This window comes from Serinus canaria, chromosome 3 (genome assembly GCF_022539315.1).
Source record: "Serinus canaria isolate serCan28SL12 chromosome 3, serCan2020, whole genome shotgun sequence".
Classification (NCBI taxonomy): Eukaryota; Metazoa; Chordata; class Aves; order Passeriformes; family Fringillidae; genus Serinus; species Serinus canaria.
This window is the reverse complement of record NC_066316.1, coordinates 89,988,471-90,015,060: the sequence shown is the minus strand read 5'-3', so window position 1 is coordinate 90,015,060 and position 26,590 is coordinate 89,988,471. Positions and strand designations below refer to the sequence as shown.

The 26,590-nt window shown below is 42.2% G+C and overlaps 2 protein-coding genes across 19 annotated transcripts in view; both read right to left on the bottom strand.

Moving 5' to 3' along the window:
- Positions 1 to 734: 734 nt before the first annotated feature.
- On the bottom strand, positions 735 to 11,539 carry GSTA1 (glutathione S-transferase alpha 1). Of its 5 annotated transcripts, XM_018920082.3 has the most exons (8): positions 11,291 to 11,429; positions 10,864 to 10,943; positions 7,315 to 7,421; positions 5,857 to 5,908; positions 5,492 to 5,624; positions 4,788 to 4,929; positions 1,801 to 1,932; positions 735 to 1,074 (listed from the first exon to the last, which is right to left on the bottom strand). In XM_018920082.3, exons 3-8 carry the CDS (start codon positions 7,399 to 7,401, stop codon positions 952 to 954), a joined length of 669 nt encoding a protein of 222 aa, XP_018775627.3. In that variant the 5' UTR covers positions 7,402 to 7,421; positions 10,864 to 10,943; positions 11,291 to 11,429; the 3' UTR covers positions 735 to 951. The 5 variants fall into 5 exon arrangements, with proteins under 5 accessions (XP_018775627.3, XP_018775611.3, XP_009092963.3 ...); XM_018920066.3 differs by lacking the exons at positions 10,864 to 10,943; positions 11,291 to 11,429 and adding an exon at positions 11,470 to 11,539; XM_009094715.4 differs by lacking the exon at positions 10,864 to 10,943 and having other exon boundaries at positions 11,291 to 11,422.
- Positions 11,540 to 14,204: 2,665 nt separating this feature from the next.
- The window catches only part of LOC103820069 (glutathione S-transferase-like), a 29,317-nt gene continuing 16,931 nt past the window's right edge, over positions 14,205 to 26,590 (bottom strand). For 5 of the 14 annotated variants that reach the window (XM_050972266.1, XM_050972269.1, XM_050972268.1 and 2 more), the window contains 4 exons: positions 17,473 to 17,605; positions 15,429 to 15,570; positions 14,831 to 14,962; positions 14,205 to 14,508 (listed from right to left, as the gene is read on the bottom strand). In XM_050972266.1, coding sequence (XP_050828223.1) covers positions 14,389 to 14,508; positions 14,831 to 14,962; positions 15,429 to 15,570; positions 17,473 to 17,605 — 527 coding nt within the window. In that variant the 3' untranslated portion in view covers positions 14,205 to 14,388. Of the gene's footprint in view, positions 14,509 to 14,830; positions 14,963 to 15,428; positions 15,571 to 17,472; positions 17,607 to 20,003; positions 20,055 to 20,649; positions 20,764 to 21,857; positions 21,979 to 24,451; positions 24,584 to 25,239; positions 25,382 to 26,252; positions 26,386 to 26,590 lie in introns of those variants that run through there. The other 9 variants (XM_050972262.1, XM_050972273.1, XM_050972261.1 and 6 more) reach the window with 7 other exon arrangements.

Here is a 26,590-nt window from a genome sequence, read left to right as displayed (position 1 = left end):
CTATACACTGGCTGACTGTTTGCCTAATCAGTTGGAGTCCTACTGAGGAGAAACAACTAAGTGCAAAGAAGGATGATTATGGCAATGTTCTTAAAGGGAACAGTAACTGTTCCCATGAAATTAGGGTAAAGTAGTGCATGCTTTAAGCACTCTTGAGGTAAAACTCACTCTTACTGAAAAGGTAAGCAGCCAGTGCACTTGGCTTTATAACTGTGGGAAGTGACTGCAGAAGGTAAAACCTTACAAAAAGCCACTCAAGGGGCATTTTCCTCACTGTCCAGCCAGCCAAGCAGCAAAAAGAAGAGCAAGGGAATAGGTGCTCTCAGTGGATGAAAACCACAGCAGGCCAATTAAACATGAGGACTTTGATCTTTCAGTGAAAAAAAAATCACTCCTAAGAGATTCATGTAGTGATTAGAAAGGTTTTTTTACTTCTGCACATAAACTTAAAAGGCTCATGAATTAAATTTTTATTTTTAAAGGTTTTATTTCTTTACTATTTAAGCTGTGAAATACAGCAGGGAGACAGTGAACTTTCTAGGAGACCACCTAGAGAACCAACCAGAAGATTCTAGGCCTGAATTTAAATGACTTTTCAGTTTTCAGGGTGTGGCTCCTCTCTCAGGCAGTTTATTAAAAGGAGGTTGGGGATCATGGGCCTTTTCTACAGTGCCTCAGAAGCTACAACTGAACATTTTACCCTACCAGACATGCATTGTAATTGAACACACACCAAGTGTCAGCATATTTTATTTCATATAACTGCTTTATGAAATTCTTCTTTCTGGACTAAACAGGTACAAATCAGCCTTTTACTCTAATTTAAAAGTGTATTCACAGTGTATTGTTTCAACACTGGCCATATGATGCAAGTTACATAGAACATCTATGCAATTTACTCTTACAAAGCAAGGTCTGGTAATATACTACTGTTGAGTTATCTTCATCAGATTAGATATTGAATATTTTCCTCACAACAGCAACAATCTTCTCATCTGTTGGTGGCTTCCTCTGGCTGCCAGGCTGTAAGAATTTTTTGATTGTTGGAATGTTGCTGATTCTTCCTTTAAAAGCCTGTAAGAAGCAACAGTAAAATCAGTGAGATTAAGGAAATTATAATTCCATCCTTTATAGTTTAAAGATCAGGTGACTTGGATTTTTACTTGTCAGACATACTTACTGAACAGTAAAAGGTACTAGCTTTTTCTGATCTGTAATGCTGTAGCTATACCTTAATTTCCCAGATGGGAATGGTAGAAATTAATATTAAAGAGTTAAGATTCATCTAGTAAAAAGTGGAAGAAAAAACCCCACATCCCAATCCTGCAGATATATTTGAGGGGAAAAAAAAAAAAAAAGAGGCAAGGACAGGAATATCTCAGTGCAAAGCACTACAGAAGTCAAGACATAGGAAACTTAACTGCTCTTGGTATATGATTTCTTAAAAATGTAATTTTGCTGGCAAAAAGGACAGGAACTGCAGATACACCAGGCCACAGCCTTTTCTTCCAGATGTTGTTGCTGTGTTTGAAGACATGGAAGTAGCAGTTAAAGGACCAAATTGGTAGCACTAGTGAGTGAATTCCTGCCAGCTGAGAACAGCTGTGAAAAGCAGAACTGCAGAAAGGTGAGTCCCCAGCAGCCCTGGGGCAAGGCAGTGCACTGAGTGCAGGTTTTTGTAGTCAAACAGACCTGAAAAGTGTCAGTATAATGGCTCAAAAGATGTAAATAATTAACTTTTAACAACAGTCAGTGAAATTTGTTTGCTACTTTCCATATTGACCCCAGATGATTACTAACCTGCAGCAGAGGGAATGCAGACAGTACATCAGGCTTACATTCTTCTGCCATTAAAATGGCTTCCAGCAGATGGACATCTGCCCAGCTTAATTTGTTGCCAACAAGATAATCCTGTCCATGATCTTTTAAGGCCTATAAAGTATGAACAAATAAACAAGAAAATTCACATGGTATGTAACTATTTTATCTAGATATTTCATTGCAGACAGATTTCTGAAAAAACACAGCAGAGCAAAGCCATGCAAGAACCTATGAAGTTAGAAAGTGATACATGTTCTTTAAACAAAAAAATTAAATCAGAATTCATATTTCAGTGTGTGCAATTCCATCTCTCACTCTAACCTACTGCACCAGGTAGTTGTGTACCAAGTACCACAAGAAAGACTTAATCACACAAAAAACCAGGACTAAAGTAATTGGAAGAGGTAGGCCAGTTTACATGTAAGCACACCTCGAATTTTTAAGAAAAAAGTTAAGTGAATTTCTAGATGTTTCAGCAAAATTTGAGACTGCTCATTACAGTTTGAAATATGAAATGAATGAAAGAATGAAAGAATACAACCTTCCCACCCCTTATCCCATAAGGAAGGACTCCTTTATGGCAAACTGCTGATGCAAGAATCACAGCCTGCTAAAGCTACTACAAGTGTAGTAGACAAGTTGAGATGAACAACTTGTGAATTGCAGCACAGCTTCAGAGCAGTTAGCAGCTCTCCAGCCTTTGTCCTGAAGACTGCCACCCTCCCACCAGGAGCAAGAGAAGGCCATGTCTGTGCCTAAGTCACGCCAAGGCTACTCTAAATTACCAAATGTGCAGTAAGACATCAGTCTGTGACTCTGGAAGCCAACTGCTTCTCCAGGCCCATCTGCCAGTTCTACCACAGAGGCAACAATCATGGGCAGAGTCACAGCTGATACCTTCATGTAGTTACTTCCTACACTGCTCTAACCAGGTCTAGCACAGCTTGTTTATTAGACTGTGTGGAAACTCCCAAACATAGCATCTGAATCTGATTGCCTGCTGGGCTTTCTGTTGCCTTTTGCTGCTCCATCTGGCTGCTGAGTGTTTAAAGTGAACACTCACAGCTAGGTACGTTTCCTGTCAGCTTCCAGAATGAATAACATACAGAATGCAAACCCTGATAAGCTGAATCAATAGACTTCCTTAACAGCTGGTACAGAAAGAAAATTATTAACCATTTTAACAAAATTAACTAGGCTAAAATAATGGAAAAGTTCAGCTGTGTCTTTAGCAAACAAGGGTTACTTTCATGGAGCATATATGCTAAAACATATAACATGTTTTACATGCTAAAACATATAAAACATATATGCTACAACAGTAGTTTATGCCACCTAGGCACAGGCTCAGAGAATTTTGTGTATTATTTATTGATTAATAACTTAAAATTCATATCAGCCTTTAATCTTTGAAAGATTTGGGTGTGTAATCAATATCTCTCAGCACAGCCCTCCATATATGAACTCAGTGGATATATATGAACTCTGATTACAGAAGTGCTGAATTATCATTTACATTGTTATTTTACAGGGGAGCCTCTATGGGTTTTGTTAGTGCAATTTAAGGCTCAAATGAAGTGGGACATGAAATTGCATCAAGTCCTGTAGTTTTTGAGTGGACTTCAGCTGCCTGGTAACAAAGGCTTCAAGCTGGAAACCCAGCTCAGCTCTGAAACAACACAGCTTTGTACCCTTGTCAGATTTCTGAGGAGACCACTATGCCCTGAAAGAGCACTGGGAGAAAGTCTGTACAGCACAACCATACATGGCACCAAAGGAAAAGATCCAAACAGAAGCAAACTTCTGAGATGAGGATCACAGCTGGCTCAATTCAAACAAGAAAATCTTAACACAAGAAAAAATTAAAATATCCTTACAGGAGAAATAAAACAAAACAAACATCAAGTTGGTGGAAAATGGCAGTTCAGTAACATCCAGGCAATGTTCCAGGGAGAAGAAAAGAACAATCAATCCCCTCCTGACCAACTCCTCCCTGGCCAACAAAACCTCCTCATGTGCTCTAAGGGGATGGCAGGCACACCAATGCCTTCCCTCACAGATCAGGCTTTTTGATGCATGCTAGCCAGTAAATAATTGCTTTTTGCTTTCTATGTTACATGTATCTCGCTTGCAGAGCCTCTCTGCACACCTAAGGATGCCCCAGTACCAATTCAGAGAATGAAAATCATAGTTGCTAAATATAATACATTTAAGCAATGAATTTAAGGAAGATGATAGGATTAAATCCTTAGCTGTAAAGCACAAATATATTTAACTTTGAATAGCAAGAATAAAGGAGGGTGAGTGGGAGACTCACCCTTCTTGTTCTCTACAACACCCTGACAGGACATTGTAGTAGGGTGGGGGTCAGCCTCTTCTCCCAGGTAACCAGTGACAGGATAAGAGAAAATGGACTCAAGTTGCACCAGGGGAAGTTTAGATTAGATCTTAGGAAATTTTTGTTCATGTAAAGGGTTGTAAATCACTGGAATAGACTGTCAGGGAACTGGACTCACCAACCCTGAAAGTGTTCAAGAGACATGTGGGTATGTCACAGGAGGACGCAGTTTGATGGTGAATATGGTGGTGGTGCTGGTTTGTCAATTAGACTTAATGATCTTTAGAAGGTTTTTTCCAACCTTAATAATTCTATAACACACTACACTTGCAGATAATAAGTACTGAAGGCTGGCAGAAATATTGAAATGGTGCATTTAGGCAAAACACTGTGAGCCATCAGCCACTAAGCCAAGTTGGAAAAGAAAGACAGCAAAGAGACCCGGTACTGAAACCAGCGCAAAAATGATTTTGTGGCCCTCTTTTCACATTGCTGGATAGTGGCTCCATCATACATTTCTAGAGTTGTACTCTCACTTGTCTTCTGGAAAGTACATATGTGGGAGTGTGGTAGGAGGGGGAACCCAGAACTCACTGACTTTGTGAACTGTTGGTGATTTATCACTTACCTTTTCATAAACAGGGAAGTACCTGGTTGTAGCTCGTTCAATGATTAAGGCAAGATTCTTTTCTTTTGTATCAGCTGGTTGATAAGGGAGAAACATGATCATTCCCATTAGGTCTGTAGTTCCCTCCACGTACATATCAATCCTGAAATAAATATTTTTGTTCAACATATATAATTCAAACTTTCCATTTTGACTATTTTCCTGAAATACAACTCTGAAGTGGTCACTGAGTAAAATGTTTATAAGTGAATGTAATGTAATACACTGGTTTATTTTCTCGGTTCTTCCACTTCTAGAAAACTTCCAGTTTTTTTCAAAGCACAAATTGTAAAACAGGCTCACAGTATATGCAATAAGCAAAAAAAAAAAAAGGCTGCAAGTAATGTATTTAAAGTGGAATTCATGCTGTTTTCCTTTAATAATCTATTTATTTATGTTGTGAGAGAAAAGACTGCTTTGCAAACCACTTAAGGGAAAAAAAAATAGTGTTGAGGTCTAATGGATGCTGGCTAACAATTGCCAGTCCATAATAATCTTCACAGTCTCTCGAGCTGCCCTTCCATTCTCACAAAATAAGCCCTCTACAGGAAGTGACAGTCTGTTAGGTATACTCACCTTTACTGCAGATACTTCACAGCAACATTCTTTCTGTAAATATTAACAATCATGGAGGAGTGTTAGTAAGTGGCACAGTGTTACCATACCAGGCTCTCTCCTTCAGGTCCTTCCCATAGAGGTTGTACTTTGCTGCAATGTAGCTGAGGATGGCTCTGGTCTGCACCATCCTCATCCCATCTATCTCCACCATGGGCACCTGCTGAAACAGCAGGACTCCATCTAGGGAAGAAAAAGGAGCAAGCTACTCAGACTGCTGAAATACTGCACTGAAAATAAGGAAGAGACTTGGTAAGATACCAAGAAATTTCTAATTCTCAGGGATGAAAGCATCCACAAGGAAGCAGTTTTACTTTACAGGTCACATCATACTGCAGGTCTTAAAAAATACCTCCTGTTGTTCTTTTGTTCTGTTTGTGTGAATTCCTGTTTAAGGTACAGTTTACAGACTCACCATTGCGCAATTTTTCTAAGTCTTCTTTTGTCTCTATGAATTCCTCCTCGAACTGAAAAGCAGCAATAGAAAACAACACTGTCACTCCAAAGGCAGTGGAGGAGTGGAAGGAAGTCTGGCAGTTAGACCCCACTTCTCCATACTATTCTCTGTACTTTTCTCATTCTGTTGACCCTGTGAGGAATCCATTCAGTGTCAGGAGCTGGGTGAGCAGCTGCAATTCCAGCTGCTCATGGAGCCCTGGGAGCCCAAGTCAAGAGCTGGGAACTGCCTCCCTTTGCTCAACAAAGGGCACGGGACCTGTGACACTGGCCCGGTGAGCCACAGCAGGAGCCCATGACCCCAAACCCTCACTTAGACTGTAAGGGTATAAAAGCCCAGTAGTTTCCTTTGTTCCAGGTCCCTCCCTGGAGGCATAATGTTACTCTGTTGCTGCACCATGATTAAAATTTTTAAGGACTGATGGAGAGGCTCCTGGATGGTCAGACAGGAAAGTTTCCTTGACAGACCCCTACTTCATCTCTGCTCCAGCAGAGACTATAACCCAAGACTTTGGTGTCCCCAACCCCACAGGACTGTACAATGCATTAAGTTCCAGAAAGGACTTCCTCATTATAAAGACCAGAGTCACCTGCATGAACCATAAACTGATACCAAATCACTCAATTAAAAAGCAGCTGATGCCACATGAAATATTGAAAAACTTCTTGCAAATTATGCCTCTCTTATACAGCATTTATCTCCATCCACTGGATTTGTTTAATCCACTGGATTTTTTCTTTAGTAAGGACATTTGAATGAGGACAAGATCTTGGTTTTCTCAGCACTCATGTTCTGCAAATTCTCTGTCAGCAACATTCTCAAGTGAGCACCATTTTAAGAAGCCTTTTATTTCCAACAGAGTATAAATAGTTTCAAAAAACCATATTCAAACAAAAATTTAATTTGGAGAAATTAATTTGTAGAAATTAAGATGTCTTAGGACAGCCTTCACCTGATGTGAATCTAGATAGATCCCCTAACACTGCCTTTGGGGCAGATCTGCTGATTTATCTACTCAGGTCCTGACCCAAAGAACAAAAGGTACTTTGTTTGGAGAGAATGTTCAAAAGTTTTCATGTGGTATGCATGCTCTTTCAGTGGAGAAGACTCACGAGATACATGGAAGTTATGAGCAAAAAGTCACAGTTTTGTCTGTAGCAACAATTTACAATCTCATCTTAAAGTATGTTTCAAAAATGACACCCATCAATTCTCTTTGTATATCAAAATCTCTTCACTGTGTAACTATGGTTCAAGGAATACATGGAATAAAACACAAGAGTGTATCACTCAATCTAAGCATTCTGCATCACAATATGTGATGATGTGCATATCCCTAAGCAGAGATGCAATTGGGAAACCCTTCCAGAGAATAGGTATTTCAATCACAAATCACTTTATAAAAAAAGTACAAACCTCAACCCCAGCTGCTGCTAACAGCCATCGGACTGACTCCATCTTCCCCCTTCCCTTGGTGTAGTGCAGCTTGGGTTTCCCAGCCATGATTTTAGAGTTCTTGTTTCCTGATAAAATCAAGATGATGATCTTATGGAAGCATGCTTTAAATTAGCATTTTGAATGTCTCACTCCAAACTACTAAATACAGTTGGATGAACGAGAAAGTAGAAAAACAATTAAGTCCTACACACTTGTGCTTGATGTAACCAAGTTTCCTGTGGATTAAGGAAATAAAAGAAAAACTACACACTACCAGAATATGTAGCCATTCAACCACATCAAGACAATAAGCATCTCCTAAATATTATATTATTGTAGTTGTAACAGCTTACTGAGTTTTACAACCAAAGCAGAACTGTAGGGTGTTCCTGAACTAGCACATTTTTAACCTTGCAGTGATGCAATCTCTTCAGTAGGTGTTGGGTTTTGTCACATGTCATCCCATACTTGAAAAATGTGGTATATTCATATCATATGAATGGCTTCCAAAGAACACCAAATTAGTGCCAACAGCACTGTTCTCACCTCTCTCATATTACAATTCAGAGCCCTGAGCTCACGTGCCTTTGCAAGAATGCTTTTAAAAGCAACATATATCACCAGGGCTTCTGCATTCACTATCCAGCTGCTACAGTCAAATTGTAACACAGATTTATACTCTATCTGCCCTGAAAATTTAACTTTAAAATCAAAAACCAAACGGATGGAACTGACCTCTGTTGGGCAGATAAGGCCTGGGCAATGCCCCTGGCAGCAGGGGGCTCAAGTCAGCCCATCAGATGATGGCACTGGGATGAAACACTTGCTCCTTTCAAATTTCCCTACCATGTGCAGTCACATGCCACTGTATGACATTGGCAGCTGATGTGAGCTTGCCTGATGCTGGGAACAAAGCTAACACTGTCCTCTTATCTCTAATGGGACACAGAAGAATGAAGCAAATTTCGTAAGACAGGCACAGGCTAACAGAATACTTCATTGTTAAGCCAAAGGTTTATCTGTTCACAGGCAGGCTTATTTATGCTTGCATTGACTCCACAATACATAGCTGAGCCTCAAAGTAAAAATTTTGGCCATAATCCCAAGGCACCAATAAAGAGGTACAAACAGCACAACAGTGACAAGGGAGACGGCATCCTTGGCCCACTCCACCGAAGTCCTTTGTGTTGGGTGCTGCCTTCCACAGGCCCTACAGCACACAGCCATCACTGTCAGGTACTGACAGGAGAAAGAGGTGCCCGATCCAAAGTGCAGGTCTTCAAAACCACTACTCAGCTTCCACCTAGCCCTGTGTCATAGTTTAGCAAGAGAAGAATTTTAAAAAATGGTACAAAACTTCCAATCACAAAAAAACTAGACTCGAAAATACCCCAAGAACTTCCTCTTTTCTCTTCCACAAGTAACCATTTACAAGACCCAAATGTAAATGGTTTTGTTAACCCTTTCAGTACTTCAATCCTCCCTCAAATAAGAAAAAAAATCAACAAAATTTAAACATATTTAAAAAAACATAAAAACATCAAAGTCAGTAAAAAAAAAATCAAGTCCCAGATAAAAAAGATAAAGAAATACCTTAATTTTAAAACTAAAATCCTCTTATTAACTATAGAGGAAAAACTCTTTTTCCCTATAACACCTAAAACTATATTTTTTTAAAAATCAAATTAATATCAAACAAAAACCTACATATTAAAATAAACAAATATTAAAATAACTGTAATCCCTTTAAAAGTTTAAACAAACAAACAAACAAAATAAGTAATCCTATATCCCAAGAGAAAAAGAAAAAATCTGTTCCTAAAATAAAAATAATTTTAAAATAAATAATAAAAACTTTTACCTTTAAACAATACCCCATAAGTCAACATAACCCATAAACAAACTGTAAGAAAGCTTATAAAAAATAAGAACTTCACAATTACAGATTTTCCTGAACAATTACTATTCATAAAGAAACGACAAGAAAACTGGGTTTTTTCCTTATAGAAAAGTCTCCATAACATTAGCAAAAAGACTTCTCTCCCTAAGTAAACTAAAAAAAACTATTTTAAAAATAGTAAACTAACTAAAATTTTAAATTCTGTTTCTTTATATTATCAGTAAGAAAAAAAAATAATGATATATTCTAAAAATTTTGTTCTAATTCTTATTACTCTTTCTTTTAATTAACATTAATAGACTTTTCTTTATATCCTTTTAAAATTTTAAGCCTACTTTACCTTTCTCCTAATCCTACCTCACAACAAAAATTAAATACATTAATAATTAACCAACACCAAACCCACCACACTCTTTAATATATTAACCAAAAAATCTCAAAATTAATAAAATCACAACTTAACAAACCAAAACCACTACCCAAAATTAGTATTTCTACCCAGTTTCAAACTAAAACCACTATACCCTGGCAGTGTCTGTGGCCCTGGACACCTCAGTCTCTGGTAGCAAAGTCCTCCTGAGACAAAAAGATGGGCTTGTCAATAGATTGTGCCTTGAGTGGTGGCATCTACTCCAGCACTGCTGGAACAGCAACAAGGCACTCAAAAAGGGACTTGGCACAGCTCCCTCCCAGGCCCTATGCACACAGACCATGACCTACACTTCATTTCTATTTCCCATGTATGACTTATGCTATAACAGGTAAGAGAGCTCCTGACCTTCTATACTTCAAAAATACTTCATTCCCTGATGCTCAGAAAGTAGGAGTTGGTTTCAACTTCACCAGAGAGGAGAAGTGCACTTAAACCCTCACAGACTGGGCAAACACTCTAACCTCCAGCACGTGGGATCAAGGCTGAGAAACACACTGTAAGGACGGGCTAGCATGGGCAGAAAGAGCAAACACCCTTGACCTCTCCACGAAGCAGAGCTGGAACTGATAAAATTCAGCCCATGCAGAGCCCTGACTGCCAGTCTCAGCTCAGTGCTCCACTGAAAATTGGGACCTATCCACTGAAAAGCCAGGAATATCTTCCTGCGAACGCACTCCTAAAGGTCCGAATTTGGGGTTCAGGATTAACACTTACATAGGGCTGCAAACTAATTTGGTGACCCTTTTATGGCTCTGTAATGAATATCCCTTTGTAAAATATTGAGCAGTGGTAAAGGAGTCGCAAAATTGGTAAGTTGTCTTTCTTGAATAGCAATAATGGACCTGAAAATTAATCACAAACTTTCTTGATGTTTTAGTGCTTCAGACTTTCCTTGGACCACCGCCACTCAGGCTGTGATCGCTGTATTAAAAACACCCCACATTGTTTTGTCCAAAACAATTCAGGCACCAGCCTTTCAGTGAGCAACAAGTAAGTGAATTTAGCAGCAAGCTCACAATCTGATCCAAGAACTTGAACTTTCTTCCTAACGGGATATGAGCCCCAGAACAGTTCTCTGCAACGCTTTCTTGCTCGACCCCGTCCCGCCCGGGGCTGTTGCCCAGGACGATCTCGCAGCCCAGCGCTGCCTCGCCCGGCCCGACCTCCGGCCCATCTTAAGCCTGCAACTGCTCACCAGCGGGCGGCTTCCGCTGGGGCTCGGGCCAAGTCCGGGTTCGAAAACCTTCCTTTCACGGCCGGAGCTAGGAGGAGCTTCTGGGCGAGGGGAAAGGCAAAGTACTCCCAGAGATTGCAAAACTTACACTCCAAAGAGCAATTTCTCTTCAGCTTCCCCGCTGATCCTACCCAGAGCCAAACACAACCCCCTTCTGTGCCCATCCTCCCGCCCGTCCTGGTCCCTGCTGCAGGAGACAAGCTGGGGAATAACCCCGGGGCAATCTCCCTGGAGCAGCACGGCAGGACGTTCCTGGAGGGCCGGCCGGTCTGTCACGCACCTCGCCCTTTGCCCTCCGGGCAGGAGCCCTGATCCCGGCAAGAACCACTCACTCCACCGGGCTGGAGCCACCCGCCCCCGCCGCGACCCCCGCCCGCCGCCGCGGTACCGTCTGCCCGGGCCGACACAGCTCCGACACTGCACCGAAACAGCGCCAACACAGCTCCGACACGGCGCCCGGCCCCCGACACACGACCCTCCCGCCCCGTCAGGCGGCCGCTCCTCCCATGGGCTGCCGCCGCGGCCCGGCCGTGCCCACCGCCCGCCCCGCCGGGCGCATCACCAAACCCAAGCAGCGCAGCTCAGGGAAAAGCCTCCCCCAGCCTTGTCCCTGCGGTCTTGCCGAGTTTCTGTTGCAAAATGTGGAATATGTAAACATTTTCTTGACAAAGGATGTGCTTTGATGTTTGATCTTTGTGAAAAACGCGTATTTATGATTGGCTTTTCGCAAATATTATAATGAGTATTATATGTGTTGTGTTAGAAAGTAATGTTGTATTAATTCTCTTAAGTGGTGTGTTAAATATAGTTTCAGGTTATAAAACTGTTAAAATAGAAACTATGCTATGTAGGATACTTTTCTTAAAGAAAGGACTTGCAGCGAGATAACAGCCACAGGACACCTAAATCTTTCAGAGAAAAAGAATTTATTGTCCTCTTATCAGAAGAAACAAACTTCTTCCCGCCTCGAAGGCGCTGTTAGGGTTCAGAGGAAGAAGTTGACGATGACCAGACAGAATCCTGTGTTTGAATGGAATTTATGCGTCATGTATGAAGTGTATGAATATGCAACAGGCTGTTGTTTTTAAGGGTTAATCCTTTGTTAACCGGTGTTCTTTTTCGGGCTTGTGCTGCCCAGAAAAAGGTACCCAGACGTCCGTAACTCTTTGTTTCTATTGTCTGTCCAAATTATTATTACTCTAATTGTATTACTATTTTTATAACCATTTTATTACTATTAAACTTTTAAAATTTTAAAAATGAGTGATTGGCATTTTTCACAATCTTTGTATACTTTCAGGCCTAATCAACAAGAAAGAAGTTCTAATCTATGAAGCAGAGACCAGCTACCAAACAAGACCTAAGTGAAGTCTAGCTGTGGGAAAGAGAAATTACTTGTCAGGAGAATTGCCTTGTTAAGGGTTGAACATGTTGTAATGATCTCAAACCTAGGGGGAGTTTAACAAGGCTTGGAAAGAGCAATGTACCTCTGATAGTGGATACATAAAATACAGACTTTACAGGCCACAAGGGCATTTGGCAGAACTCCCAAGACAAGGAAGTAGCTAAAAAAGCCCACTCAGAAACTGTGCTGAGATCAGCTCTGAATGGGTAAAAGATAATTCCAGCAGGGAGAGATTCCCACACCACTGACTCACAGCCCACCGACTCAAGAAACCCAACACAAAAGAAGAGAAAGACCCAGTGAGCATGTAAACTAATTAGCATGAGAAGAGGGAGAATCATTAACCAATAGAAGAGAGAACATTGATTATTAAGAGAACAAGACAGACCTGTAGTCAATGAACATTAATGACTGTGCTTACAAAAATGAATGAATAGTAAAAACTCGTCATTGATTTTTGGAATACCGCCAAGCAACCAGGCTTGCAGAACTCTGAAATTAATAGTCAATGTCTCACGTAAGTGTGTAATTATTGCTTCGTTGCACACTGGGTAACAAACCTCGGTTTCTGGACAACATTTCCACTGGGCTGGCTCCGAGGCAGCTGCATGTTAGGGACACGGCCAGGACAAGGTGAGCAGGGGAGGTCCCTCACGGCCAGGACAAGGTGAGCTTGGAGGAGCTTGGAGGCCCCCAAGGCAGCAGCGGTTGTGTGAGCAGCAGGAGGCTGGGGCTGCAGCCCCTCTGCAAGGCATGCAAGCATTCCTTGTCCCAGGAGCTCTGGCTCTGTGTGGCCAAAACCCAGGATCTCTGTGAGGGATCCTGAAACCACATGGCCATGCCCAGAGCTTGGCCTTGGAACATGCCTCATGGCATGAAGTCAGTACCCACAGCACAAGTCTCTGGCTTGAGTTTCTGACGGCACTCAGCAGCTGCCAATGTTGTCCAAATGATTCAGTGAGGCAGGAGGAAAACAGCTCCTGCAACAACTATCTGAAATACAGGCATTGCTGCTGAAAAATATTGGTTTATTTCCTTTTTTGATGAAAAAAACTGGTTCCAGCTGCATGACATTTCTTATGCAGAAACTGTTGGCTTTAGCAAGAGCTACAGAGCCCTGAGTTTGCCCAGCTGAAAACTGCCAGGCCTCTAGCTGGAGCTGGATTTAGGGCACTGACTCTTTCATTTACAAACCTCATTTATTTGGTGTTTAAATAGTATCACAGCATCATAGAATGGTTTGGGGTAGAAGAGACCTTAAAGATCATCTAGTTCCAACCTCCTGCCCTGAGCTGGAGCACATTTCACTACAAAAATGCACATATTTATCAAAGTTCCACAGTCTTGCTAACCTCAGCTGGGGAGCTTAAGTGATTTAAGTGATTAGAATGAACAACTCCTGTACAACTTGTATTAAATTTGGTTTAATATACAGTGATGTAAGTCAATATGGATTCCTACATTCCACGGCCTCACTAAGACCTAACACCATCCTTCCTCAATAAATTTTAATCAGGTGACTAGCATTTGTTTCTCAGAGTCTGCAAAGGGCTTTTAGCTGCTGCAGTAGACCTTCTGATAAAGGAAACATGGGTGAAGCTGCAGTACAGGACTTCAAGTGTCTAGTGACAAAGCAGAGGTGCAGAAGGATCTCTGGTCCAAGCATATTCCAAGTTAAGCTCAGAGGAATGATGAATGCAAACCTTTCAACCTCAGCTAACCAGAACCTGCTGGCTTTTCCTGGCATTTCTCAGAAAAAAAAAAAACATGACCTACTGTTTGGGATAATCTCTCCTAATTTTCAAACAATTTTTGGGAATGCTAGAAAAACAGAACCAGACAGATCTCAAGCATAGAATAGCAGCAAGAAATCAATGAACAGCTGGGTTTTGACTATTCAATAGTAAGAATTTATTTCAGGTATTCTCTTTAGTTAATTAACGCAATCTGTGTTGTCCAATATACCCCCTATTAAGTGAATTATTTCCGTTGCTGGAAGGATCAAAAAACTTGTTTTTCAGTGTTTTCATTATTGTCCCACTGTCAGCAAACACAATGAAATAGTTTCTGCAGCTTTAGACTCAGTAGAAAATGCTGATAATTTTGGGTACTTCTTCCGGTCGTATAAGCGGCTTCCTCTGGCTGCCAGGCTGCAGGAATTTCTTTATTGTGGGGATATTGCTTAGTCTTGCTTTGAAACTCTACAAAACAAAAAAAAAACATCAAAGCGCTTAACAGTCATTGTAACTGTCAGACATTCCAATGTTATCCTTGCTCTGAAAGTCGCATTACAACTGGATGCTGCAGAAGAAACTTTATGCTTCCCCTTTTTATGCTTTTGGGGTTAAATGACAGAAGGTACCATAAATTAAAAAGGAGAGTAGCTGAGGCCAGCTACAGTACTTAGGACATTTTATTCTTTTCCATGTCACTTCTGACCCACTCACTCTCCCATATTTCTCAGCCAATTTAAATCAGTCATCCTTTCCTTTCATTCTCTATTCAAACTGACCAATCATTTACCTGTAAGAGAGGAAATTTAGCAAGTGTATCAGGCTTCCACTCCTCTGCCATTAAAATAATTTCAAGTAATTGAACATCTGCTCTGCTCAGCTGGTTGCCAACCAGAAAGTCTTTTCCATGGTCCTTCAAAACCTAAAAAGAAAAAAAAGTCAAAAGTAGATGATGCCGTTTCTCTGTCTTTTATCAGTTCTTTTCTCTTAAATAATATGAAGGCTAAGCTGTGTGAGACCCAGAAGGAACTGCAGTGCTTTTCCACAGCATGTATGGTACAGGGCCATCTGCACTTCAGGAGCAAACTTGATGTCAAAGATGCTGCTGTGATGTCTTTTGTCTCAAACAACACACACATTGAAACATGCACATTTGGGGAGCTCAGTGAGTGGTGGGTTTTTGCAGCTGTACATCTCTCCCAGGTTTCAAGTGCCTTCTGTCCCCTCTGTAGTGTCCTCTCTCCACCTTAATCCCAGCACCAGTAAAAACCAGAGCATGGATTTTCCAGTGGTGGTTTCACTTGTTTTCCTCCATAAAACTTGTGTGCTTCCAGGATGGAGGTTCAAGGTAACAGCATCAATTGAGCTACAAGCTCTTTGCCACATACCTTCTCAAAGGCTGGGAAGTATCTGTTTTCAGCCTTCTCCATCATGTTTGCAAAATATTCCTCCTTTTTGTCTGCTGCTAGGTAGCCATATGTCATGAGTAACTCATTCAGATCGAACATTCCTTCCACGTACATGTCGATTCTGAAAGGAATAGATCCACTTGCTCAGGTCAGATTCACAGTAGGTCTGAAAAGCACAATAACTCCCGGCACAATCTCACTGAGATGCTGGGAAATCCCTGCCCCTTCTAGTCCCTCACACTTTGCCCTGGCAAAACTCCCCTCCAAATGCAGCTGCACTGGGAGCAGGCCGGGGGGGAGCTTGGGCCAAAGGCCAATGCAAAATTCCTAGGGAAACCTAAAGACTGTAGCCCTCCCACTTCTTACTGGGACTGATTCTTGTCTGGACTTCTGGACTATGGGTTTGTGAACCTGACTACAAAATTGTCATGCGTGCCATCCAGACACATGTTAAAAATCCAATCAGCCAGGATCCAACAGCAGGTCCATACAAATATCTAGCAAATATCTTGACACATGTGTTTACCAGTGCTTATTAATTTCAAGCATTCAGAAATACCTCAGGTCAAAACATGTGCCCTAGGAGTCCTGGCCATTATTAACCAGTTATTAAATCTGTACTAATTCCTGGTTACAGGAGAGAGGAGGGTTTTTGATTCCTTTCAGGACATTGCCCTGAATGGGATGAGGAGAAAATGATGCTGCTGACAACTGCAGGCAGAAATGAACAGCAGCATCAGTAGGACGGTCTGCCCCCGTGACTGCTCTCTTCTGATAAGTGCATTGCCCTCTGACTGAGGATTCCTGGGCTCACTTCCCCTTTGGAATGCAGCTGGCTATCTCTGCTGTAGACATCAGCTGCAGCCCCAGTCATCTCATGCAGCACAAAGCAGCGCCGCTCTCTCCCACTGAAGGGAGCTGCGAGCTGGGATACCCTTGTGTTTCACTGAGCTACAGGCTGAGCTGGGGGATAACTAGCACAGGGGATTTTATGGAGGCTAATACAGACAAAAGACTGAAGGATCTGGTCCAGGCATTTTCTGTCATGTTTGCAAATATTCCTCCTTTTGGTCTGCTGCTAGGTAGCCATATTTCATGAGTAACTCATTGAGATCGAACATTCCTTCCACGTACATGTCGATTCTGAAAGGAATAGATCCACTTGCTCAGGTCAGATTCACAGTAGGTCTGAAGAGCACAATAACTCCCGGCACAGCCTCACTGAGATGCTTGGAAATCCCTGCCCCTTCTAGTCCCTCACACTTTGCCCTGGCAAAGTTCCCCCCAGAATGCAGCCTCATTGGGAGCAGGCCGGGGAGGAGCTTGGGCCAAAGGCAAATGCAAAATTCCTAGGGAAACCTAAAGACTGTAGCCCTCCCACTTCTTACTGGGACTGATTCTTGACTGGACTTCTGGACTATGGGTTTGTGAACCTGACTACAGAATTGTCATGCGTGCCATCCAGACTCATGTTAAAAATCCAATCAGCCAGGGTCTAACAGCAGGTCCATACAAATATCTAGCAAATATCTTGACACATGTGTTTACCAGTGCTTATTAATTTCAAGCATTCAGAAATACCTCAGGTCAAAACATGTGCCCTAGGAGTCCTGGCCATTATTAACCAGTTATTAAATCTGTACTAATTCCTGGTTACAGGAGAGAGGAGGGTTTTTGATTCCTTTCAGGACATTGCCCTGAATGGGATGAGGAGAAAATGATGCTGCTGACAACTGCAGGCAGAAATGAACAGCAGCATCAGTAGGACGGTCTGCCCCCGTGACTGCTCTCTTCTGATAAGTGCATTGCCCTCTGACTGATGATTCCTGGGGTCACTTCCCCTTTGGAATGCAGCTGGCTATCTCTGCTGTAGACATCAGCTGCAGCCCCAGTCATCTCATGCAGCTCAAAGCAGCACCGCTCTCTCCCACTGAAGGGAGCTGCGAGCTGGGATACCCTTGTGTTTCACTGAGCTACAGGCTGAGCAGGGGGATAACAAGCAAAGGTGGCACTGTTACAGTACAGGGCTCTCTCCTTCATGTCCTTCCCATAGAGGTTGTACTTCGTTGATATGTAGTTGGCAATGGCTCTGGTCTGCACCAGCTTCATCCCATCGATCTCTACCATCGGCACTTGCTGAAAGAGCAGGGATCCATCTAGGCCAAAGGGAATAACACAAGGAGACCTTCAGTCCCTCAATGACAACCACCAGCACGTGATGGGCAAAGGAACCACATGTATTACTTCTTCTTTGGAATCTGAATCAATCTGGCTGGATAAAAAATCCCAAGATCACCAAATCCAATTGTAAGACCAACAGTGCCTAATTCTACCGCTAAACCATGTCCCCAAGTGCACGCCTACATGCAGTGACTCAGCCTCTTCCTTGGGCAGCCTGTTCCAATGCTTGACAACCCTTTTGGGAGCAACCTTCCTCATTCTTACATGAAGATTTTTGCTTTAGGGAATCCTATTTCTCGACTCAGATAAATGATCAGCTATGTCCCCTAAGCGAGGGTGCATTTAGCTTTCTGCTTGTGTCCCTTTTGAAAGGCAGCCTGTAACAGGGGGACCAAGTCATTATTCCTACAGGACAGGACAGCAGGACTGCAAATACTACCCCTAGCTCAGATTGCTTTTCACAGGCCAGGTGAAGAGCACAGACGTGCCATTTGGTTTGGAGGAAACATGATTATCATGTTCAGGAAGACAGAAGCTGAAGCCAGCACGGTGGGTTGTTGCCTTGGGAAGCAGGAAGGCAGCAGAGGAACAGGTAAACTCAGAAATCTGGAATTCTGTTTTCATAGTTTTTTAAATAGGTATGATTTGTGCTGACAAAATTGAAACAGTAATCAATATTGGTAATGTAATTAATATTTAGGAATAATAAAATAGTTAAATATGTAAGGACGAAAGGGAGAGGAGTGGTTCCAACTTCCCCCCCCTCTCCTTTCCTCTAGATATTTCAAGTAGGAAGGAGCAGGAGATAACAGTTACTAAAAATTACCCGAGAAGAAGGAAAAATTGGTTCGGTTTCAAGGATATCTTAATTATATGAGATTTATTGCTTTGATGCTTGGAACATGGTATTATGTTAGTTTTGGCTTACATTATACGAGGTAGATGCGCATGCGTATCCCAAAGATGAATTAAAGGACCTTGACGAAGAAGAGGGCCTTCATCCCCAAAGATCCCCGAAGACCACCCAGAAGTGGCGTAACACGCACACTGAAAGGTGGTGATAGGGCGGAGATAGAGGTGTGATGAATCAAAAATGGGAGGAGATGACTCTGACCGATAAAGTAAAAGGGGGAATTTTCGTTTGGCACGCTTTGTTCGTGCAGTCCCGAAGGTTCCAGATACAACCTAATTGTACCCGATTTTGTATATCCTAAGCTATTAAAATAAAATTGCTGTTATTTAAAATTTTGTTTGGTTTTTTTTTTTGATAGAGGGATAATTGGGCAAGCATAACAATAGGGATTATAAAACAACCACTTTGCAGGCAACCTAAGATGCTTATGAATTTTAAGATCATCCAAAGACAAAAGCCTCTATTGCTATAGGATGGAAAGCAACAGTCACATAGTGAAACAAAGAAGTGAGACCTTGTGGGAGACGACCACTGGGACACCAAATGTAAAGGCTGATCTCTGGGGCCGTTGGGTTCTGATCCAGCTCACTCTGGACCCTGGCCCATCACAGCCTTTATGAGGACAAAAGGAAAAGACTTGAGGCGCTCTTCTCCTCGGGACCAAATTCGACATTATTCCTTGAGAGGCATCACCTGGAAATCCAGGCAACATCTCTGGGAGAAAAGAGAAGGAATGCCTCATGGTGGGAGATTTTAATCCTGGGGAATAGAGGGTGGAAGAAAAGAGCCACAACCAATGGGATACAAGTGAGGAGCGGGAGAGGGGAGGAGTAAACCAGGGAGAAGACACTAGTACTGGGGCATAGGGGGTAAAACGGAGGAAGGGACAAAACTTGTGATCAGAGCAAATTACCAAACACACTGCATAACAACAACTAAAAGAACTACTTAGTGCAACACAACAAAGGAGAGTCAGCCATCTGAACTTCAAGAAAGACTCTCTGACTGTGTGGGCTGTCCAGAGAAGCTGTAAATTCTCCATCCTTGGAGATACTCAAAACCCAGCTGGACATGGTCCTGAGTCCCTGGCTGGAGGGGGCCCTGCTTGAAGAGGAGAGGTGGAGTAGATAATCTTGAGAGGTCCCTTCTGACTTCAGCCCTTCTGTGATTCAGTGAAGGCTGAAGCAACTGGGTGGATGATAGCACCTAACACACAGCAGTCTGCACCTCTGAGAGCTCATGTACAAGGCAGTTAAGAGATTTTCTTTTTAAGGCACTAAGACTTACCAATTCTTAAGTGTTCTCAGACAAGTAATTGTAATTGTAATTGTAATTGCAATTGTAATTGTAATTGTAATTCTAATTCTAATTCTAATTCTAATTCTAATTCTAATTCTAATTCTAATTCTTCTTATTTTTACTATTGCTGCTGTTATAATTTAAAAGTGAAGGAAACTTACCTTCCGTAACTTTGTCAGATCCTCCTTTTTTTCCAGGTAAGATTCTTCAAACTGGAGGAAGGAGAAAAGTTCTGTTGTCAATCCATCATTTAGCTTCTTTATTATTTAGGTTAAAAGGCCTAAAGAGATGTGTTTTGGGCGATTTTATTTTTTATAACATAAACCACATTTGAAAGCTTTCAGGCACACTGGCCATCACTGTGACAGAAACCCACGGATATTGATACACACAGATTCCCTTACTCCATCTCTGGTTTAGTATCAGAATATGTCAGAGGTAAAAAAACCCCCGGTAGTTTTGGACATTGGAATTCAACTGACCGTACTCAGAATTGAATTGCAGGTGCTTGACCTCTGTGATCAGAAGATTAAGAAGCCAGGTACTGCTGCTGGGCTTTTAAATTTCTTCTCTCTCCAGCTACAGGGGAAAAGCATTTCTAGTGCTACCTGCAGGCTTTGCAAATGATGCATGCAAGTGAAACAGGAACCTGCCCCCTGCTTAGGGTAAGCTTGTTGTCACTCTTGGCCTGCTCAGCAATGCACTCAAGGCAGAGCTTGAAACTGATGCTCAGTCACACTTTTCAGAAGGAACAGAAGAAGCACATATTTGTCACATGGATCTCAGTAGAAAAGACCAGAAGCCAACCTCAACCCCAGCTGCGGCCAGGAGCCACCGAATTGGTTCCATGCGGCCACGTCCATTGAAGTAGTGCAGCTTGGGTTTTCCAGACATGTTTCCACGTGCCTGATTCCCTGGTATCTGCAATGAAGACAGAAGGATTGCACAATAAACCTTCGCAATCCTGAATTCAACTCTCTAATTCTCTTTCAAAGCTGTCTTTTTTGAAACCAGTGATTTATTTTCCAATACTTGAATCACCCAGTAGAGGAGCTAAAAGATTATATTGAGAGACTGCCACGTAACATTCTTCCTTCAACTATTACTTACACATGCAGAATATTTAAGCAGAATTCTGTACTTAGAGCAATTGGCCCAGACTGAGAAGCAGTGAAGCAAAACAATTTTCATTCTAAGTATTCTGTTCTGACCGGAAAGCTGCGTGTGCTCTTCGCATTTTTTGGCATCAGAACACAATTTTATCTCAGAACACAGTTTACTGTTTAATCAGATACATGCTATAAACTCAGCAATTGCTCTGCTTTCTCCAGCAGCCATTATGCTCCATTATAACCAGCCAGGAAATAATTCTTTCCATCAGTCAACCTCTTTTACAACACTCCCTGCTTCTGTAATTTCTTTAGACAAACCTCCAAAACATGGAAATTAATTTTGCCTCTGCTAACATCAGATTTGCCTTTACCACAGGCACAGCCTCAGGGCAATGCCCGCTTGGTCCAGTTCCAACTCTGCTGGAATTTCAAACAACAGCAGTTCCTAGACAGACTCTTACAGCAACAACATTTTCTAGGCAGACTGTCACCCCCCCCTCCACACAGAACCACGCGTGCACATCAGCCACAAACACACAAACAGTGCCCAGCCTGTATCAGCCTCACAGCTATTAACACCCTGTCAGCAACAAGGCTGAAGCTTTAACAGCAGCAAAAGGAAAATGGCCAAAGCAGCACCATTTTTCCCGCGTAAATTACATGTCAGCTTCTCTACAGTGGGAAGGAGGAGGTGAGAGGAAACCCTCCCCACTTGTGGAATATACTTTTCTTTTTCCTAATTGTGTAAACCTCAAAAGCAGCTGACTAAGAGTTTAACATTTGGTTCACATAACCATGTTAGTAAAGAAGGTACATACACACATTTAATCGATAAAGCCCATTCAATTACAGAATTCAATGTACAGTAACTCCATACATGTCCAACATAATATCCCCTCTTACCTTGTGCACAGTGTAATTCACTCTATGCTCTCAGTAGTTCTTCCTTGAGATTATATAACTGTGGAGCTCCTCCTACAGAGAACTACAAACACTTCGCTGCAAATAAGAATCCTCTTTCTCTTAAGCAAACAAAACCAATGAGCTCTGTTAAGTTACTTCTCACCTACAGAAAATAAATTTCTGACGAATGGTGACAATGCAAAAATGTAGGGTAGATGAGAGTTCATGGTCATTGGGAACATCTGTGATAGCGCAAAGTAGTTACACACCTCCTATTTGCTAGTTTAAAATAATTATATTGCCTGAAAAGCTCACTTAGTTGAAAAGAATGCTGCACAGCCAATCACACTTCTATTCTATTGTTTTCTGGTTTTTTCTCTTTACACATTGCCACTTTATATAAAGCACATCAACTAGTTCAGCTCAAATCTGTCTCAAGCTTCTATGCCTTGCTTAGTGTGTATTCCTTCAGGACACTTCTGCTTCATTTCATCAACGGACATTGGGGTTGGTTTTGAATTTTTTTCTGTAAAAAATTTTTCCCTGAATTTGACTCAGTGTAAATACACACCAAAGAGAACTGTGAGAGACAGTGAATGAAGTGTGGTATCAGAAGTGAAAGTGCCCTCTGCACTCCTGACTGTTTTCTTTTGCCAACTGTATTGATTTCAAAGTGTCAATACATAATAATCCTCCATGCACTATCCTGCCTATCTAATGTACGTGGTTAATACTGATGTAGGCAGTACCTGCAGTCAAGGTCAAAAAATACAGGCAAAAGTTTCTGAATTACCCTGGACATAGCAGTGAGATGGGACATTCCTCTTATGTTACACAGGGAGGTTGTATAAATTGCAGTGTGTCACACAAAACAATTGGTTTGTTACAGTAGGAGGGGCTTTCTCCCTCAGATCCTGCCTGGACACCAGCTGCAAGTGTTGTCCAAATGCTTTAGTGAGGCAGGAGAGAAACAGCTCCTGCAACAAGTCTCTGAAATACATGCTTTGCTGCTGAAAAACATGGGTTTATTTCCTTTTTTGATGACAAAAACTGGTTCCAGCTACATGACATTTCTTATGCAGAAACTGTTGGCTTTAGCAAGAGCTACAGAGCCCTGAGTTTGCCCAGCTGAAAACTGCCAGGCCTCTAGCTGGAGCTGGATTTAGGGCACTGACTCTTTCATTTACAAACCTCGTTTATTTGGTGTTTAAATAGTATCACAGCATCATAGAATGGTTTGGGGTAGAAGGGACCTTAAAGATCATCTAGTTCCAACCTCCTGCCCTGAGCTGGAGCACATTTCACTACAAAAATGTACATTTTATCAAAGTTCCACAGTCTTGCTAACCTCAGAGGAATGCTGAATGCAAACCTTTCAGCCTCAGCTAACCAGATCCTGCTGGCTTTTCCTGGCATTTCCCAGAAAAAAATACTTGACGTCTTACGTTATGGGAGGTTGGTTGGTTGGAGGCAGTAACAACACGGACTCACTGAGTGGTCCTCACCAAGCAGGGTGTTTTATTGTTCACAGTTTCCTATACAGGCAGCTCTAAACTACCAGGCCTCAGCTGCTGGTTGGTCTGGGTCTTAACACAGCCCAGTACTTTGACCTGTAATGTCTCTGCATTTATGGTTGAAAGGGATTAGTTGGGGTGCTCTGAGTTCAAATCTATCCTATCACTCTTCACCTAGGGAGTTGTTGATTGAATTAGAAGAGCCAAATTAGGTTTCATATTATAGCCAGATTTATCAGTCCGACTACAGACAAGCTGTACTGTGACAAAGACCTACTCAATGGGATAATCACTCCTAATTTTCCAACAATTATTGGGAATGCCAGAAAAAAGAACCAGACAAATCTCAAGCATTGAATAGCAGCAAGAAATCAATGAACAGCTGAGTTTTGAGTATTAATAGTAGGAATTTATTTCAGGTATTCTCTTTTGTTAATTAAGGCATCCGCAGTTGTCCAATATACTCCCTATTTAGGAGTTTTCCTTGGCGGTACACTCATGTACTTTACATTGAGTGTCTGCTGTAGGCTAAATCGTCGCTAGGAAGAGAATCAAAACCCTTTTTTTTGTTTTTCATTATTGTCTCACTGTCACTAAGCAAATACAGTGAAATACGCTTCTATGCGGCTTTAGAATGCTGCTCAAGATGCTGATATTTTATTGCTCTGGCGATATCTTCCTCTGTTGTTCGTGGTTTCCTCTGGCTGCCAGGCTGCAGGAATTTCTTTATTGTGGGGATATTGCTTAGTCTTGCTTTGAAAATCTACAAAACAAAACCAAAACAGCACAGAGCTTCACAATCATTGCAACTGTCAGACATTCCAATGTTATCCATGCTCTGAAAGTCACATTACAGCTGGATGCTGCAGAAGAAACTTTATGCTTCCCCTTCTTATGCTTTTGGGGTTGAGTGAAAGAACATGGTAACAACAATGAGTATGTGAGGCCAGCTGAAAATTCGTAGGGTATCTGATTAATTCCCATGTCACTTCTGACCCACTCATTCCCCCATATTTCTCAGCCACTTTAAATCAGTGGTCTTTCCTGTTCATTCTCCATTCAAACTGCCCATTCATTTACCTGCAAGAGAGGAAATTTGGCAAGTATATCAGGTTTGTACTCCTCTGCCATCAAAATTACTTCAAGTAATTGAACATCCGCTCTGCTCAGCTGGTTGCCAACCAGAAAGTCTTTTCCATGCTCTTTCAAAACCTAAAAATAGAGAACCAGAAGCAGATGATGTCGTTTCTCTGTCTTTTATCAATTCTTTCCTCATAAATAATATGACATCTTCAAAGCAGGGTCACACATTGCACGGAGTTGTCACTGCAAGAAGGAAATGCAGTTCAAACACCTGTAGTACAAACAGTGATCTGAAGGCACTGCCATCCTAGGCATCATCTATCAGCTCTTTCACTTCTACATTTCTGTCTGGCAGCTCAGTTGTCCTCATCTTGCCTTGGCTGCTGTAGCTGCATTGAAGGCTAAGCTGTGTGAGACCCAGAAGGAACTGCAGTGCTTTTCCACAGCATGTATGGTACAGGGCCATCTGCACTTCAGGAGCAAACTTGATGTCAAAGATGCTGCTGTGATGTCTTTTGTCTCAAACAACACACACATTGAAACATGCACATTTGGGGAGCTCAGTGAGTGCTGGGTTTTTGCAGCCGTACATCTCTCCCAGGTTTCAAGTGCCTTCTGTCCCCCTGTAGTGTCCTCTCTCCACCTTAATCCCAGCACCAGTAAAAACCAGAGCATGGATTTTCCAGTGGTGGTTTCACTTGTTTTCCTCCATAAAACTTGTGTGCTTCCAGGATGGAAATTCAAGGTAACAGCATCATTTGAGCTACAAGCTCTTTGCCACATACCTTCTCAAAGGCTGGGAAGTATCTGTTTTCAGCCTTGTCCATCATATTTGAAAAATGTTCCTCCTTTTTGTCTGCTGGTTGGATAAGATACATGATGAGTAACTCATTGAGATCGAAAATTCCTTCCACGTACATGTCGATTCTGAAAGGAATAGATCCACTTGCTCAGGTCAGATTCACAGTAGGTCTGAAGAGCACAATAACTCCCGGCACAGCCTCACTGAGATGCTTGGAAATCCCTGCCCCTTCTAGTCCCTCACCCATGCCCTGGCAAAGTTCCCCCCAGAATGCAGCCTCATTGGGAGCAGGCCGGGGGGAGCTTGGGCCAAAGGCAAATGCAAAATTCCTAGGGAAACCTAAAGACTGTAGCCCTCCCACTTCTTACTGGGACTGATTCTTGTCTGGACCATGGGTCTGTGAAACTGAATACTAGAGGGGTCACCTGTGCCATCCAGACTCATGTTAAAAATCCAATCAGCCAGGGTCTAACAGCAGGTCCATACAAATATCTAGCAAATATCTTGACACATGTGTTTACCAGGGCTTATTAATTTCAAGCATTCAGAAATACCTCAGGTCAAAACATGTGCCCTAGGAGTCCTGGCCATTATTAACCTGTTATTAAATCTGTACTAGTTCCTGGTTACAGGAGAGAGGAGGGTTTTTGATTCCTTTCAGGACATTGCCCTGAATGGGATGAGGAGAAAATGATGCTGCTGACAACTGCAGGCAGAAATGAACAGCAGCATCAGTAGGACGGTCTGCCCCCGTGACTGCTTTTTTCTGATAAGTGCATTGCCCTCTGACTGAGGATTCCTGGGCTCACTTCCCCTTTGGAATGCAGCTGGCTATCTCTGCTGTAGACATCAGCTGCAGCCCCAGTCATCTCATGCAGCACAAAGCAGCGCCGCTCTCTCCCACTGAAGGGAGCTGCGAGCTGGGATACCCTTGTGTTTCACTGAGCTACAGGCTGAGCTGGGGGATAACAAGCAAAGGTGGCATTGTTACAGTACAGGGCTCTCTCCTTCATGTCCTTCCCATAGAGGTTGTACTTCATTGATATGTAGTTGGCAATGGCTCTGGTCTGCACCAGCTTCATCCCGTCGATCTCTACCATCGGCACTTGCTGAAAGAGCAGGGATCCATCTAGGCCAAAGGGAATAACACAAGGAGACCTTCAGTCCCTCAATGACAACCACCAGCATGTGTTAGGCAAAGGAACCACATGTATTACTTCTTCTTTGGAATCTGAATCAATCTGGCTGGATAACAAATCCCAAGATCATCAAATCTAATTGTAAGACCAACAGTGCCTAATTCTACTGCTAAACCATGTCCCCAAGTGCACGCC

What these genes read in the sequence shown, in the direction of transcription:
- GSTA1 (XM_018920066.3), bottom strand. Translation starts at nt 7,401, where the DNA reads ATGGCTGGGAAACCCAAGCTGCACTACACCAAGGGAAGGGGGAAGATG. An exon ending in CTTAGAAAAATTGCGCAATG is followed by an intron (nt 5,625 to 5,856) that starts GTGAGTCTGTAA and finishes TTTCTTCCCTAG; the next exon opens with ATGGAGTCCTGCTGTTTCAG. An exon ending in ACTTCCCTGTTTATGAAAAG is followed by an intron (nt 1,933 to 4,787) that starts GTAAGTGATAAA and finishes CATACTTTATAG; the next exon opens with GCCTTAAAAGATCATGGACA.